Here is an 18091-nt window from a genome sequence, read left to right as displayed (position 1 = left end):
TATGGTTTGGTAAGGGATATAGATTAGTTATGGCAAGGCAAAGAATATAGTAAGTTTTGGCAAGGTCAGGGATAGGTAAGTTATGGTTCGGGAGGGATGTATATGTTATGGTAAGGTAAGGGATTTATAAGTTATGGTAAAGTAAGGGATATATACGTTATGGCAAGGCAATGAATATGTAAGTAATGGTGAGGTAAGGGATATGTAAATTATGGTAAGGTAAGGGATTTATAAGTTACAGTATGGTACGGCAAGGGATAGGTAAGTAATGGTAAGGTATGGGATATATAAGTTATGGTACAGTAAGGGATATATATTAGTTATGGTAAGGCAAGGAATATATAAGTTATGGTACGTTATGGGATAGGTAAGTTATGGTAAGGTAAGGGATATATAAGTTATGGCAAGGCAAGGAATATATAAGTTATGGCAAGGTAAGGGATATATATTAGTTATGGTAAGGTGAGGAATATTTAAGTTATGGTAAGGTAAGGGATATATAAGTTATGGTGAGGTATATATATATATATTAGTTATGGTAAGGTAAGGGGTATATATTAGTTATGGTAAGGTAACGGATATATAAGTTATGGTAAGGTAAGGGATATATATGTTATGGTAAGGTAAGCAATATATATTAGTTATGGTAAGGCAAGGAATATATAAGTTATGGTAAGGTAAGGGATATATAAGCTACAGTATGGTAAGGGATAAATATTAATTATGGTAAGGCAAGGAATATATAAGTTATGATAAGGTAAGAGATATATAAACTATGGTAAGGTAAGAAATATATACGTTATGGTAAGGTAAGGGATATATAAGCTATGGTATAGTAAGGGATATATATTAGTTATGGTAAGGCAAGATATATATAAGTTATGGTAAGGTATGGGATAGGTAAGTTATGGTAAGGTAAGGGATATATAAGTTATGGTAAGATAAAGGATACATATTAGTTATGGTAAGGCAAGGGACATATAAGTTATGGTAAGGCAAGGGACATATACTGTAAGTTATGGTAAGGTAAGAGATATATAAGTTATGGTAAGGTAAGGGATATATAAGTTATGGTAAGGTAAGGGATATATCTGTTATGGTAAGTTAAGGGATATATATTAGTTATGGTAAGGCATGGAATACATAAGTTATGGTAAGGTAAGAGATATATAAACTATGGTAAGGTAATGAGTATATAAGTTATGGTAAGGTAAGGGATATATAAGCTATGGTATGGTAAGGCATATATATATTAGTTATGGTAAGGCAAGGAATATATAAGTTATGGTCAGGTAAGAGATATATAAGTTATGGTAAGGGATATATAAGTTATGGTATGGTAAGGGATTTATTAGTTATGGTAAGACAAGGAATATAAAAGTTATGTTAAGGTAAGGAATATATAAGTTATGGTAAGGTAAGGGATATATAAGTTATGGTAAGGTAAGGGATATATAAGTTATGGTAAGGTAAGGGATATAGAAGCTATGGTAAGGGATATATAAGTTATGGTAAGGGATATATAAGTTATGGTAAGGTAAGGGATATATAAGTTATGGTAAGGTAAGGGATATAGAAGCTATGGTAAGGGATATATAAGTTATGGTAAGGGATATATAAGTTATGGTAAGGTAAGGGATTTCTATGTTAATGTATTAAACTTGTTTTGGCATAAATACATTTATTTTGGTCCCTAGTTAATAGTCTTATGTCTACTAGAGAAATCCGAATTCACCTGAATTTTGTGGATCCGAACTCAACCAAAACCCAGTGTGGATCCCCTGAGGAGATTCTATCTGAACCAAGTCCCTGTTTGAATGTTACTATGGCTCGGAATTCAGATTTTAAATCCAAATTTTGGAGTTTGGATTGCAAAAATTACATGATTGTAGCTATTTTTATCAATTATTATCCATTTTCTTTTGCGATTTTAAACCGAAGCGAAATGCGAATCCGAACTAAAACATTTGAGGGTGGTTTTACAAAACCAAAACACGAGGATGAATCCAAAACCAAAACACTGGGGGCGGCACACATCTTTAGTTAACTCACATGTCACCAAGTTACAGGTAGAGATTGAGTATTACAGGTACAACGTGTTTGTAAAGCCGAATTAGTGTTTTAGACAGAGAGGCGACTGATGTGACTGGAGTAAGTTGTTCCAGAAATGGGGACCTCAGTTAAAGAAAGTAGGGACTCCAGAAGCTTATTGAATGTAGGCACCCTTACTGGGCTTTTGGAAGTAGATCTCAGGGGATATCTACTATGAGTAAGAAGCCGTTGAGGTAATTGGCTGTTTTGTCTTTCAAATCCTTTCTGGATAAATTGCCCAAATGGGACTATGCACACTGACCCCAGGGGCAGCCTAGCACCGATAACAAGCACAGTGATGTGATTTGTGCAGGGCTGTGGACTCTGTAAGCCACATCTTCTTCTCCGACTTCTGTATTAGTAACATAGAGGAATCCAAGTCACAGGTTTGGCTTACAGACCACACAGCCCTGGATTTTTGCTCACACGGTAATATAAAGCAAAAGACATAAAGTGTCCGGTTTTATAACATTGGTGGATGTGGATGGCCGCACCATAAACTGCACTCCCAGTATCGTGCAATGTGCCTTATACCTGTCAGTGCCAGTACAGTTTGGAATATATTTTAGATGTAAATGTGTCTAAATACAAACCAAATTAAAGGTTATTATCATAGGTAGCCAATGACAGAATAGCGGCACTGCATGGAAATGAAAGGTTGTCATAGGTAGGCAATGACAGAATAGCGGCACTGCATAGAAATTAAAGGTTGTCATAGGTAGACAATGACAGAATAGCGGCACTGCATGGAAATGAAAGGTTGTCATAGGTTGGCAATGACAGAATAGCGGCACTGCATGGAAATGAAAGGTTGTCATAGGTAGACAATGACAGAATAGCGGCACTGCATGGAAATGAAAGGTTGTCATAGGTAGACAATGACAGAATAGCGGCACTGACAGAATAGCTGCAATGCATGGAAATGAAAGGTTATCAAAGGTAGGCAATGACAGAATAGCGGCACTGCATGGAAATAAAAGTTTGTCATAGGTAGGCAATGAAAAAATAGCGGCACTGCATGTAAATGAAAGGTTGTCATATGTAGGCATTTGGCAATGACAGAATAGCGGCACTGCATGGAAATGAAAGGTTGTTATAGGTAGGCAATGACAGAATAGCGGCACTGCATGGAAATTAAAGGTTGCCATAGGAAGACAATGACAGATTGGCGGCACTGCATGGAAATAAAAGATTGTCATATGTAGGCAATGACAGAATAGCGGCACTGCATGGAAATGAAAGGTTATCAAAGGTAGGCAATGACAGAATAGCGGCACTGCATGGAAATAAAAGGTTGTCATATGTAGGCAATGACAGAATAGCGGCACTGCATGGAAATGAAAGGTTATCAAAGGTAGGCAATGACAGAATAGCGGCACTGCATGGAAATAAAAGGTTGTCATATGTAGGCAATGACAGAATAGCGGCACTGCATGGAAATGAAAGTTTGTCATAGGTAGGCAATGAAAAAATAGCGGCACTGCATGGAAATGAAAGGTTGTCATATGTAGGCATTTGGCAATGACAGAATAGCGGCACTGCATGGAAATGAAAGGTTGTTATAGGTAGGCAATGACAGAATAGCGGCACTGCATGGAAATTAAAGGTTGCCATAGGAAGACAATGACAGATTGGCGGCACTGCATGGAAATGAAAGGTTATCATAGGCAGGCAATGACAGAATAGCGGCACTGCATGGAAATAAAAGATTGTCATATGTAGGCAATGACAGAATAGCGGCACTGCATGGAAATGAAAGGTTATCAAAGGTAGGCAATGACAGAATAGCGGCACTGCATGGAAATAAAAGGTTGTCATATGTAGGCAATGACAGAATAGCGGCACTGCATGGAAATGAAAGGTTGTCATAGGTAGGTAATGACAGAATAGCGGCACTGCATGGAAATGAAAGGTTGTCATAGGTAGGTAATGACAGAATAGCGGCACTGCATGGAAATGAAAGGTTGTAGACATGTAAAATGGGACGGGAAGTAAAAGCTGACAGGTATTTGTACTCTGCTTAGTCTGGGCTGGAATAACGTACACACAGATACTCTGCTGTAAGTATCAATACCATATATACCATTAATGGTTGCTGTCATCAGTTACTGGGAGATTCAATAAACAATCTTACCTGACAAACAACTTAGAGAATTCTAACCAGGATTTGCTATGTATGTATAGTGTACGTATAGCATGACGCTTGTTTCATATAGGTACTCTGGTGCAGAAATGCAGATATACTCTGGGTTGTGTAAAGTGCCTCTTAGAATGAATGAACCCTGCACATTGTATGTAGATCGGAGTGTGTGTAACATTGTTCACGTTTTCTGTAATATGAATGATTTACCAATGTAATATTTGCTTCCAGCTCCAGGCGGTGTTCAGGCACCCGCTACAAAATCTTCTCCCAATTCATTATATTTACGCTGGTTCCCTCCCGAACACCCAAATGGGGTTATAACAATGTATACATTATACATGGATGGCCGGCAGATTTACACAGGGAGTGGGACAGAATACAACGTCACTGGTAAGTCACTCTTATATGTTGGAAATATCACTGAATAGCCTCATGAATATATATACTGTATCCATATAAATATAAGTAAGGTCTGACAGACCAATACCACCATGTATTTAACTCAATGAATAAATGACTGTCATGCCAGCAAAACTACTCTAACACATAAGAAGAAAACCTTCAGCTACTGTATTCTGACATATACATTATAAGATCGCTGTCAGAGGAGGATATGTGTGATAAAGTACAGAGAGATAAAGTACTAGCCAATCAGCTCCTAACTGCCATGTTACAGGCTGGGTTCGGAGCTGATTGGTCGGTACTTTATCTCTCTCCAAGCTATGATACATCTGCGCCAGAGTAACAGTACTTTGGGCCTAATTCAGATCTGATCGTAGCAGCAAATTTGTTAGCAGATGGCCAAAACCAAGGCCCTCATTCCGAGTTGTTCGCTAGATGCTTTCGGTCGCAGCGCGGCGATTAGGCAAAAAATCTGCATTTCTGCGCATGCGTATGGGCCGCGGTGCGCACGCGCAAAGTACTTTCAGACAAAACTATGCAGTTTTACACAAGGTCTAGCGACGCTTTTCAGTCGCACTGCTGATCGGTGAGTGATTGACAGGAAAGGGGCGTTTCTGGGAGGTAACTGACCATTTTCCGGGAGTGTGCTAAAAAAACGCAGGCGTGTCAGATGAAAACACAGGCGTGCCTGGGGAAACGGGGGAGTGGCTGACTGAACGCAGGGCGTGTTTGTGACGTCAAAGCAGGAACCAAACTGTCTGCAGTGATCGCAAGGTAGGAGTAGGTTTGGATCTACTCAGAAACTGCTAAGAATTATTTATTCGCAATTCTGCTAATCTTTTGGTCGCACTTCTGCTAAGCTAATGGCCCTCATTCCGAGTTGATCGGTCGCAAGGCGAATTTAGCAGAGTTACACACGCTAAGCCGCCGCCTACTGGGAGTGTATCTTAGCATCTTAAAATTGCGACCGATGTATTCGCAATATTGCGATCACAAACTACTTAGCAGTTTTAGAGTAGCTCCACACTTACTCTGCCTGTGCGATCAGTTCAGTGCTTGTCGTTCCTGGTTTGACGTCACAAACACACCCAGCGTTCGCCCAACCACTCCCCCGTTTCTCCGGCCACTCCTGCGTTTTTTCCGGAAACGGTAGCGTTTTCAGCCACACGCCCATAAAACGCCGTGTTTCCGCCCAGTAACACCCATTTCCTGTCAATCACATTACGATCGCCGGAGCGATGAAAAAGCCGTGAGTAAAAATACTATCTTCATAGCAAAGATACTTGGCGCAGTCGCAGTGCGAATATTGCGCATGCGCACTAAGCGGAATTTCACTGCGATGCGATGAAAAATACCGAGCGAACGACTCGGAATGAGGGCCAATATACACTCCCAGAGGGCGGCGGCTTAGCGTTTGCATTGCTGCTAAAAGCAGCTAGCGAGCGATCAACTCGGAATGAGGGCCCATGTGCAGTGCAGGGGGGCAGATGTAACATGTGCAGAGAGAGTTAGATTTGGGGGGGGAGGGTTATATTGTTTCTGTGCAGGGTAAATACTGGCTGCTTTATTTTTACACTGCAATTTAGATTTCAGTTTGAACATACCCCACCCAAATCTAACTCTCTCTGCACGTGTTACATCTGCCCCCCCTGCAGTGCACGTGGTTTTGTCCAGCTACAAACAAATTTGCTGCTACGATCAGGTCTGAATTAGGCCCCATGTGTTTTGCCATTAAAGACACTAATATGTTTTCTACAAGAGAAATCTTTCTCTTGCAAATGATTTGCTCCTACTTTGCTAACTACTTATATCATACCTCCCAACTGTACCGATTTTTGCGGGACAGTCTTGATTTTTTGGGACTGTCCCGCTGTCCCACCCAGTGTCTCGTAGTGGGGGGTGGGGGTAGGGGAGGCAGTTGGGAGGCTCCTGTCACTCGCTGCTCTGCTTACCCCTTTTTTGTGCGCCGGCACGCCAGGTCCTGCATTTATAACTACTACGGTTGTCAGATATGTGTTATGTTTTGAAGCTTTTGCATGTATTCGTCACAGTAACGGTTATTCCCATCCGTTCCCCGCGTGCAGATGCATGAACAAGAATTATTCTCTGCACCCATTTCCTCTCACTCTCATCATTAACTTAGGATATAACTGAGGTAACAGCAAGCATTATTTTAAGATTAAGGGGGCGTATTAACTAATTAACGATTTTTAGACCCAATAATTAGAATTCAGCAATAAGAAATGAACATTTGCTTGAATGTACTAAAAATCGCACGCAGTGTGAGGGGTTCCAAAAGGGGCGCGTCTCCCTGCCATGCGTCAAGAAGGGAATGAACGCAAAAGTAATCATCTACTTCCATGCGGCTCTGCGCATGCGTCGTCAGCTGATCACACTTGTGCGCCAACCATTGCCGGGAAAGGTTCCAGAGAAACCCTCTTCTGGTGAATTTTGCCAAACAGGAGCCCACTGACCCAACTGATCCATTGGCGCTATATTAAAAATGCAGGTACAGTATTTTACCCCAGGTCCGTCTATCCCTTTAAGCATGGCTTGCGTCTGCCCTGGCACAGTCAGACAGCTGCTAGCCACCACATTGTATTGCCTTACACCTTTACTAATGTAAAACATGCAAAAGAAAATTGCATTAATCTCCGGCTCTCATCTAGCGCAGGTTTGAGCTAGTGCGGCAGCGGGTCAGCCGTGACACTGAGAAATGACTGCCGTTATGAAAACTCCTGAAGGCCGTTGAATTTCCCTATAATAAATAGCATACATTTTAAGTCAAACTTTTTTACTCTTTATTCAACGGTAATGGATTTTTGTAACCATAGAAACACTGTTGTACGTTTTCTTAGATGAATACATAAGGGATGAGAACATTTATTTTGTGAATATAAATGACCATATTATGCATTATTAGTATCACAAGGAAATACAACAAAAAATCAGATACTGGTTAGAATTAGGATCAGTTACACACGCGTCTGGCCAGATAAAGGCCTATATCTGTGGTAGTCTTGCTCCAGACGGGTCCGGAGATTATGGATCCAGCATAGGGAACTGTGGGGGCTGGTTTGGGCCGATCTGCGTCTTTGGCCTAGTGAATGACCATTTATGGACCTGACATCCCTGTGCGTTATACTTGGTGTCATCAACTACAGACATCCTGACTGATACTGTTTGACTTTGCGGGAGAGTATGAATACAACCAGGGGAGTAGCCAGATCTCTCTGGGCCCCATAGCAACATTTTGAAGGGGCCCCTGTCCCACTGCTTCTGGAGAGACACCTCTCTGCAGTGGTTGTTACTTTTATGCCCCATGGTTGTGCCCTAGTTCACATTATGTCACATTGTAGGTGTCTCGCTCGGCTGGTTTTGAGGATCCGGCTACTGAGATTCGCCTACGGAGGTGGTTGCCAGGGAATGGAGGAGACGGGGAGGCTGTATATAGTTCCTTCTCATGTGATGAAGAACCAAATATGAACCCAAAGAGTGACAAAACGGAGAGGAAGATATAACGGTTTAATAAAGTAATGGTGATATATAAAGACTGCGGTTTCCCGAACAACTGAGCGAGTGGACTTAGTATGAAGAACAGAAGTCTATGGCTGTGCCTTTAAGGCCGACTGAAGAATACTGAATGAGGCACTTGAAGACTGTGGCTGTGGTTTAGAACGAGGCTGAAGAATAGGGAACTGAAGGCTGTGGCTGTGACTTAAAGACGATACTGAAGAATAAAGAACTGCAGACCGTGGCTGTGACTTTAAGATGATGCTGAATGGCACTGAAATGAAGAACTGAAGACTGTGGCTGTGACTTGAAGACGATGCTGAAGAATGAAGAACTGCGGTCGTCCGCGACTCGTGACCCTCGTGGGGTCAGTACTCCGGTAGCACCCCCACCAATGGTAGCAGGTTGGGTGCGGCGGCACTGCTGCAGCAAAGGAATAAGGCTGGGCTGAACCAGGGAGAAAACTAAGGCACATGGAGTAACCTGGGAGCACAGGGCTAAAGCACCTTCTATTGAAAAGTAACCTGTAGCACTGGCACCCTTACTGTGGACCAGCCCCCTTTTAATAGGAGAGACCTCCTTGGATTGGCTGGTCACACAGTGGAGCCGCTGCTATTGGTTCTGATATGGTCTCCAATATGGCTGCCCCCAGCGCCGCAGACATGCTGGTAGCGGTGATCACAGCTCCTGACCTCCGCCCCGGCCTCCCCGGCAGCCGCATTCACCGCGGGTGGACCTTGCGCAGCAGTCCCCCACCGCCGCCGCCTATCAACCACGGGACCGGCAACCCCCACAGCCCCAGACCCACCGTAAGCCCGCGAACGCTGACAGTAGGGCTGCCAGTACACATTGTGCCACACAGTACCCCCAATTCACATAATGTCATACAGAGAGGGATAAACTCAAGTTGATTATGTGGGCAAAACTGACGATTTCAGAGTTTCCCATACTATAAACTTATAAATATCTTCTTTGCTTTATTCATATTATTTATAAAGTCAAAACTCACCACCAAATCATATATGAGTGTGTGTAAATCTGATGCTAGCCAGTGCTTCCCCAGCCATTGACCTCACCGCCCCTCACTGGTTTCGTATGACCATTTTGTAGCTTCCCAGGGAAGGGATCTTAGCGGGCTGAGGAAATTTGTTAGTCATTAAGGGAGAACCTCAATATCTAGGAGTGGACAAAGTGTTTCCCCAGATGGCATAGAACTTTTACCCCTTTTATTACGTCGACAAACTAAGACGTGGACTAATAAAACACTTACTCCAACCCTATCACAGAACTGTGTTGGATATGGCCCACAAAAATATTGTGAATACTGTCTGGAAGGCCAGGTCAAGGCTCGTATGGCTAATTTTTGGAGTCCATTGGTGCCATTCCATACCTTCCAACGTGACCCATTCCATTAGGTACAAAATGCTCTGTTCCTGGACTTCCCTGTTAATTTCTTATTGCCATCACCTGTGAATAAACACCTTTCTTATCATTTAACTAGTTCAACACAGGTGATGGAAATCATAAATTAATAGGGAAGTCCAGGAACAGAGCATTTTGTACCTAGTGGATGGGTCATGTTGGAGGGTCTGCCATTCCTATATAGAGTTACACTCCACTATTGGATGCATAGAGCCAAGATACCTTGCAAATGGTGCCGGATCCCAGAGACAGTCACCGGCTGGTTATCTGTCTGAACCTGCTGCAAGCTCCGCCTCATGCTCCTCCCCTACAAGTGTAACAGTGAGTACAGCTGTACTAACACTGGCACAATCACTACACTGTTACTGTGGCCCAGTCCTTGGATGCATTTACAGTCTGCTGGTGTGTACACCTCTTTGATAAAACCACCACCTGTACACACATGTCCAACAGTTACTAGTCATTGGGCGTGGCTTCACGTTACCCCCGCCTCTCTGCATGCCGGCCATGCAGCTCCACTCCAGACTTTCAATCGGCCAAACCGGCCCATCTGACCATTGGCCCTTCTGGCATAGATATAGGCAGTCCAGCTCTGCCTGTGGGAACAGTTATGGAGCATGTTCGAAACACACAAGATATGCTCCGCAAACAGTTACATGTTCAACTGCACATCGTTTCCAAGGTGACTGAAATTTGGGACGTCCGGCCCTCTGCAGATTTTTCTTACTTTTATCTGAAATGCCCTTTGGCTGCTGACGTCATTAGGGACATCCTAGTCCTTACCGTATTGCAGGTGGGCTCGCAATCACAGTGAGGAAGGGTGAGCTTATAGCAATGGCTCCGTACACGGCTCAGCTAGAGAAATCTACAGATGAGGAACTTTCCCTTCATTACCGTTATTGGGGCATGTTTATTCATTAGCGGGATTTAGACCTGATAATTATTATTTCTTATCACAGCGATAAGAACTGATCAGAGGTGCATGTGTAGTGTACAACGTAGTTTACAGATGCCAGGACCGGCGCACAGTAGCGGCGATACTACTGCGTATGCGCAAACCCCCGGCTTCTGTGGACTGCATCGACTGCAGTCCATAGAAGCCAGCTAGGGCTGCCCGAAAGGCAGAGAGTGGCTTCCTGCAGGAAGCTAGCTCACTGCTATTCACAGCCAGGTCTGGCAGTCCCAGAGGGAGGGAACACCTCCCAAAGGGACTGCCTGCAGTGTCTTTGACTGACAGGTAGGACTTCCAATAGGAAGTCACCGCCACTCACAGTGAAGCCAGTGTAGTGTCACGGACTGCATATGGCTACACTGACTCTGAGCTGAGGTGGCGGATTTTACCTGGGGGGGGCTGTAGTCCTGCAGCCCATAGGTAAAATCCGCCACTGGAGGCTATACTCTGATGGAGCCATAGGGCTGGTGCATGTTTCGGTGGTGAGACCGATGGTGACATTTAAAGACGCACCAATGGGTATTTCAGAGTAAGTTTCACCAAACGCTGACAATAAGCATGAGGGACATTAAACCACGAGGGGTGCGAGTGTTGCCCCTGTAATAATGTGCTGCCAGTGTTTGTACTGCCTCTGTGTACACCTGCCACAAGTTGGGGGGATAGTAGAGGATCTGTGTATAATGTAACCATATCTTTTATGTCTGTCGGTTACACTCTGTACAATGTCGTCACTGACAGAATTTTCAACAAAGGAAATGCTGACACTGTCATGCTGTGTCATCTCCTTTGGGGTTAGGGAGAGAATTACATAAAAAACACTTGACATTACATTACTATTTAATGACACACTATGGCCCTCATTCCGAGTTGTTCGCTCGTTATTTTTCTTCGCTTCGGAGCGATTAGTCGCAAAGTGCGCATGCGCAATGTTCGCAGTGCGGCTGCGCCAAGTAAATTTGCTCAAGAGTTTGGTATTTTACTCACGGCGTTACAAGGTTTTCTCATCGTTCTGCTGATTGTAATGTGATTGACAGGAAGTGGGTGTTTCTGGGCGCAAACTGGCCGTTTTATGGGTGTGTGTGTGTGTGTGTAAAAACGCAGGCGTTTCAGGGAAAAACGCGGGAGTGGCTGGAGAAACGGTGGAGTGGCTGGGCGAAGCTGGGTGTGTTTGTGACGTCAAACCAGGAACGAAAAGGACTGAACTGATCGCAGTGTAGGAGTAATTCTCGAGCTACTCAGAAACTGCTAAGAAATTTCTTTTCGCTATTTTGCGAATCTTTCGTTAGCTATTCTGCTAAACTAAGATACACTTCCAGAGGGCGGCGGCTTAGCATGTGCAATGCTGCTAAAAGCAGCTAGCGAGCGAACAACTCGGAATGAGGGCCTATGTTCATTGCCGATATTAGAACCGTCAGCATTCTCGTGTCAGCAGTTTGAATGCTGACATAATGTACTACACCCATCTCAGAAAACATTTGATTCAATAAGTAACAGCGTTAGTGGGATGTTTGTCTTCCAGCTCAGATCTCTACTTGGTAGAGTTTGTTAGATATTGTGCTGGAACTTTACTGCAGGCTACAAACTAGAATAATACCCCTTTCAGTCCGCACACATAACTCGGTATATTGCCGGGACGAGGCGGGCTGTTGTGAGGTGTGAAAGGGTCGCTATTGAATTCCCGGCTCACCTGACCCCCGGTAATTCAACCCGGGAATAAAGAAGGGTTATTCCCAGGTTATTACCGGGTCAGATGCAGTGTGAACGGGTCACCTTGGTCGATGCGACCCGTTACCCGTTCACAACATAGGGAGAGGCGGAGCGGAGATGATCTCATTTCCAGCGCCGCTGCGGTGCCAGCCCCCGAGTCCGCCGTGGTCCACGCCCCCAATGGCATATTGCCGGGTCAGAAAAAGCCAGTTCTCTGGGTCGAATGCTGGGTCGCATCGGGGAAGGACCCGTTTCCAATTCTCGGGTGCGACCCGGCATTTGTGATCTGAAAGCGGTATAACAGATTACGGCCCTCATTCCGAGTTGTTCGCTCATTAGCTGATTTTAGCAGCATTGCACACGCTAGGCCGCCGCCCTCTGGGAGTGTATCTTAGCTTAGCAGAATAGCGAACGAAAGATTAGCAGAATTGCTACTAAATAATTCTTTGCAGTTTCTGAGTAGCTCCAGACCTACTCACGATTAGCGATCAGCTCAGTCCGTTTAGTTCCTGGTTTGACGTCACAAACACGCCATGCGTTCGGCCAGCCACTCCCCCATTTCTCCAGCCACTCCCGCGTTTTTCCTTGGCACGCATGCGTTTTTCCGCAAACGCCGTGAAAACGCTGAGTTGCCGCCCAGAAACACCCACTTCCTGTCAATCACACTACGAACACTTCAGCGTGGAAAAAACGTTGTTCTCTCTTGAGTAAATCTACTAAGTTCTTAGTAAAATTACTAAGCGCATGCGATCTGCGCACCATGCGCATGCGCATTTTCCACCTATTCGCTGCGTTGCGAAAATCGGCAACGAGCGAACAACTCGGAATGAGGGCCTACATTGGGGGTTATTCAGAGTTGTTAGCAAACCAAAGCAGCAAGCAACTGGTCAAACCCATGTGCAGTGCAGGTGGGGCAGATGTAACATGTGCAGAGAGAGTTAGATTTGGGTGGGGTGTGTTCAAACTGAAATCTAAATTGCAGTGTAAAAATAAAGCAGCCAGTATTTACCCTGCACAGAAACAATATAATCCACCCAAATCTAACTCTCTCTGCACATGTTACTGTACATCTGCCACACCTGCAGTGCAGGATGGTTTTACCCAATTGCTAACTTTTTTGGCTTGCTAACAACTCTGAATAACCCCCTTTGTGTGTTTGTTTAACCCCCCCTGTACATTATAAGGATATTAGCAGTCGCCGAAGAATGAAGTGACCATTAAAGCGGCAAGAGGCTTCATTACGTGTCAGGAAGTCCCAGCATGATAACTGACGCAGAGGTGCATTATTCCTTATAATACGGGGGTGTCGGTAGTCGCCACTGACGTGATGATGGCATCAGCAGACCCCCTTTATGTAGAGATTAGATAACATGACCTATGTATCACAGCGGCGGATGTAGATGTTCTCTGTCACCCTCATATCAGTAGAACACTGGGATGAACCGTAATCCGGAGTCCTGACACTTTGTAGAGAGACCTGACTTTGCTTCTCATGTGCAGGACTCACAGCTGAGACATCCAGAGAACAGTGACCTGTATAAGCCGGCATGCAGCGTCAGCGTTTCTGGAAGGCCAGGGCAAGCTGTCTGCACTCGGCTAGAAAACTCTTCTTCTTTTTTTCTCCATGTCCTTTTCTTCCTAACAGAAGGATGCTCTACATTGTATTCATTAGATTAAATAGCGTAGATCAGGGGAGAAAGCATTATGTCTATTTCCAGTCAGTCTATTGTATCATTTTCTGCTGTGATGCATTAGTGTAGTGTTAGACTGAAATCTGCTTATTTAAAATCCTTTTAAATGGTGTTGCAGTGTTTCCCGCTGTTACAATCTGCTTTAGGATAGCAGTTATCCTTGCTGCGGATTTCAGTTAACCTTGCCACAGACACTAAGCCTGAAGCAATGCAGACTTTAAAGGGTTTTGATTATGAAGCAAAACCCTGTGGTGTCATTACAGTATAAAATCACAGCTGAACAGGCTTTGGGATGCCGCGGCCGTCCTCCTGAAAAGTGGTCGTTCTGTGTGCCCCACTAACTCTACCTCGCTTCCCAAACGCCTGGCGCTTCTCCGGCTATTGCCGTGCCTTGAACTTACTTAAAAGATAAGTGGATGCGCTAGTGAGACATTACAGGATACTGTACGAGACATGTCAGGAGATGCCATGGGGCGAAGGCACGGAGGCTTGGAGAAATGTAGACGTACAGATGGAGCCCTGCTCATCTATCCCTTTAATAGAATTACTTCAGGCAGGGCAGTCGGACTTAATCCCCTGCTGTATTGTTCTCTCTGTATTGTATTGCAGCTGAGAACAATAGATGAAAGGTTTATGCTAATACAGCATGGTGTGACTAGGTGCAGCAGAGAAGCCAAGATAAGCATGGCTCCATCTGTATAGGTCCTGATTCAGGTTGTATTGCAAATTCTGCTAAGTAGTAGAATTTGCAATCCATGAGATCGTATGCTGACCGCCGCCCATCGCAGGGCAAGGCCGCCCACCATACTGACCGCCGCCTCTCCCCCTTTATGAAGCTGCTTGATAGCAGAAATTAAGGTTGCCTCCTGCCGGCACTGAGCCGGCAGGAGGCTCGCCACCATCTTTCCGATCATGGCAGCTGCATGTGATGTCACGCAGCCACCGTGATCACGCCTCCGTTCGCGTACCCACGCCCCCCATTTTCAGGCCACGACCCCGCAACGCTCCATCTCCTTCTAGGAAATGGAGCGTTTCTGCCCCGCGAACACCTCTGCCTGATTGACAGGCAGAGGCGCTCGCATTTTTCTGCGGCCCCCTGTAGAAAATGCGTAAACATGCGCAGGATGGGTGCTGCGCATGCGCCCGCATCTTTTTTTACAATATTTGCGGATGGATCGCGTTCTGCGATCCAACCTGAATCAGCCGTATAGTACACAGTATATCTGCACTACACCTAGCCTCGATATGACAAGTGACGCAAGACGTCTGGCGTGATTGAAAATCGCCAGGGCCTATGTGACTCCGCTAGCGCCCGGCGTCTCTTTTCATGTATAAAACCACATTGCGTCTAGGACGCATTTTCAGGTAAAGGGGCGCCAAACAGGGACCTGGCGCGCCAAGAGGGGATGTTTGGCGTGACTGCAGAAGTAATGCATGAGGACACACCTGTAATGATGAGACAGAGCCTCCCACACTATATTTACAGTACAGAAAAGACACATGAGAGTCACAATCTGGAACTCTCAGGAGCAATTTGTGAGGATTATGTAGATGTCAAGTGTGTTATCCTCTGTTGTTGAGATTTGGAGAGCGCCACTGCGCAGATTCCATGATGCTCCTTTAGGGAGGCATCAATCCTTTGACAAGATGGCTGCTGTTTGGCCTTCTGCACATGTGTGGCACCGTCTTGTCACTGTGGTAGAGCGCCACTGTGGGACACAGACATGTTCCACTTCGCTCCAAGAGACCCTGTGATATCCTGAGGTACCTGTTACTGCTGCATACCAATTACTGTATGCGTCATTACCCACTTACATCATCGGCTGGTGCTCTGGATGTTCCGTATGTATCACCGGCTGGTGCTGTAGATGTTCCGTATGTATCACCGGCTGGTGCTCTGGATGTTCCGTATGTATCACCGGCTGGTGCTCTGGATGTTCCGTATGTATCACCGGCTGGTGCTCTGGATGTTCCGTATGTATCATCGGCTGGTGCTCTGGATGTTCCGTATGTATCACCGGCTGGTGCTCTGGATGTTCTGTATGTATCACCGGCTGGTGCTCTGGATGTTCCGTATGTATCACCGGCTGGTGCTCTGGATGTTCCGTATGTATCACCGGCTGGTGCTCTGGATGTTCCGTATGTATCACCGGCTGGTGCTCTGGATGTTCCGTATGTATCACCGGCTGGTGCTCTGGATGTTCCGTATGTATCCCCGGCTGGTGCTCTGGATGTTCCGGATGTATCACCGGCTGGTGCTCTGGACTCTGGATGTTCCGTATGTATCACCGGCTGGTGCTCTGGATGTTCCGTATGTATCACCGGCTGGTGCTCTGGATGTTCCGTATGTATCACCGGCTGGTGCTCTGGATGTTCCGTATGTATCACCGGCTGGTGCTCTGGATGTTCCGTATGTATCACCGGCTGGTGCTCTGGATGTTCTGTATGTATCACCGGCTGGTGCTCTGGATGTTCCGTATGTATCACCGGCTGGTGCTCTGGATGTTCCATATGTATCACCGGCTGGTGCTCTGGATGTTCCGTATGTTTCACCGGGCTGGTGCTCTGGATGTTCCGTATGTATCACCGGGCTGGTGCTCTGGATGTTCCGTATGTATCACCGGCTGGTACTCTGGATTTTTCCGGATGTATCACCGGCTGGTGCTTTGGATGTTCCGTATGTATCATCGGCTGGTGCTCTGGATGTTCCGTATGTATCACCGGCTGGTGCTCTGGATGTTCCGTATGTATCCCCTGCTGGTGCTCTGGATGTTCCATATGTATCACCGGCTGGTACTCTGGATTTTTCCGGATGTATCACCGGCTGGTGCTCTGGATGTTCCATATGTATCATCGGCTGGTGCTCTGGATGTTCCATATGTATCACCGGCTGGTGCTCTGGATGTTCCGTATGTATCATCGGCTGGTGCTCTGGATGTTCCATATGTATCCCTTGCTGGTGCTCTGGATGTTCCGTATGTATCACCGGCTGGTACTCTGGATTTTTCCGGATGTATCACCGGCTGGTGCTCTGGATGTTCCGTATGTATCATGGGCTGGTGCTCTGGATATTCCATATGTATCACCGGCTGGTGCTCTGGATGTTCCGTATGTATCACCGGGCTGGTGCTCTTGATGTTCCGTATGTATCACCGGCTGGTGCTCTGGATGTTCCGTGTGAATCACCGGCTGGTGCTCTGGATGTTCCGTATGTATCCCGGCTGGTGCTCTGGATGTTCCGTATGTATCACCGGCTGGTGCTCTGGATGTTCCGTATGTATCACCGGCTGGTGCTCTGGATGTTCCGTATGTATCACTGGCTGGTGCTCTGGATGTTCTGGATGTATCACCGGCTGGTGCTCTTGATGTTCCGTATGTATCCCCTGCTGGTGCTCTGTATGTTCCGTATGTATCACCAGCTGGTGCTCTGGATGTTCCGTATGTATCCCCTGCTGGTGCTCTGGATGTTCCGTATGTATCACCGGCTGGTGCTCTGGATGTTCCTTATGTATCACCGGCTGGTACTCTGGATTTTTCCGGATGTATCACCGGCTGGTGCTCTGGATGTTACGTATGTATCACCGGCTGGTGCTCTGGATGTTCCGTATGTATCCCCTACTGGTGCTCTGGATGTTCCATATGTATCACCGGCTGGTACTCTGGATTTTTCCGGATGTATCACCGGCTGGTGCTCTGGATGTTCCGTATGTATCACCGGCTGGTGCTCTGGATGTTCCGTATGTATCACCGGCTGGTGCTCTGGATGTTCCGTATGTATCACCGGCTGGTGCTCTGGATGTTCCGTATGTATCACCGGCTGGTGCTCTGGATGTTCTGGATGTATCACCGGCTGGTGCTCTTGATGTTCCGTATGTATCCCCTGCTGGTGCTCTGTATGTTCCGTATGTATCACCAGCTGGTGCTCTGGATGTTCCGTAGGTATCCCCTGCTGGTGCTCTGGATGTTCCGTATGTATCACCGGCTGGTGCTCTGGATGTTCCATATGTATCACCGGCTGGTACTCTGGATTTTTCCGGATGTATCACCGGCTGGTGCTCTGGATGTTCCGTATGTATCACCGGCTGGTGCTCTGGATGTTCCGTATGTATCCCCTACTGGTGCTCTGGATGTTCCATATGTATCACCGGCTGGTACTCTGGATTTTTCCGG

The 18091-nt window shown here is 45.9% G+C and overlaps 1 protein-coding gene across 1 annotated transcript in view; it reads left to right on the top strand.

Annotated features, from left to right (window-relative positions):
- USH2A (usherin) overlaps positions 1 to 18091 on the top strand; it is a 1656840-nt gene that overhangs the window by 708792 nt on the left and 929957 nt on the right. Inside the window, exon 31 of the mRNA XM_063919430.1 lies at positions 4463 to 4624. Within this exon, the coding sequence (XP_063775500.1) occupies positions 4463 to 4624 (162 nt within the window). The remainder of the gene's footprint in view (positions 1 to 4462; positions 4625 to 18091) is intronic.

Source organism: Pseudophryne corroboree, chromosome 4, assembly GCF_028390025.1.
Source record: "Pseudophryne corroboree isolate aPseCor3 chromosome 4, aPseCor3.hap2, whole genome shotgun sequence".
Taxonomy (NCBI): Eukaryota; Metazoa; Chordata; class Amphibia; order Anura; family Myobatrachidae; genus Pseudophryne; species Pseudophryne corroboree.
The sequence above is the reverse complement of the archived record's forward strand: the minus strand, read 5'-3'. Positions and strand labels throughout refer to the sequence as shown.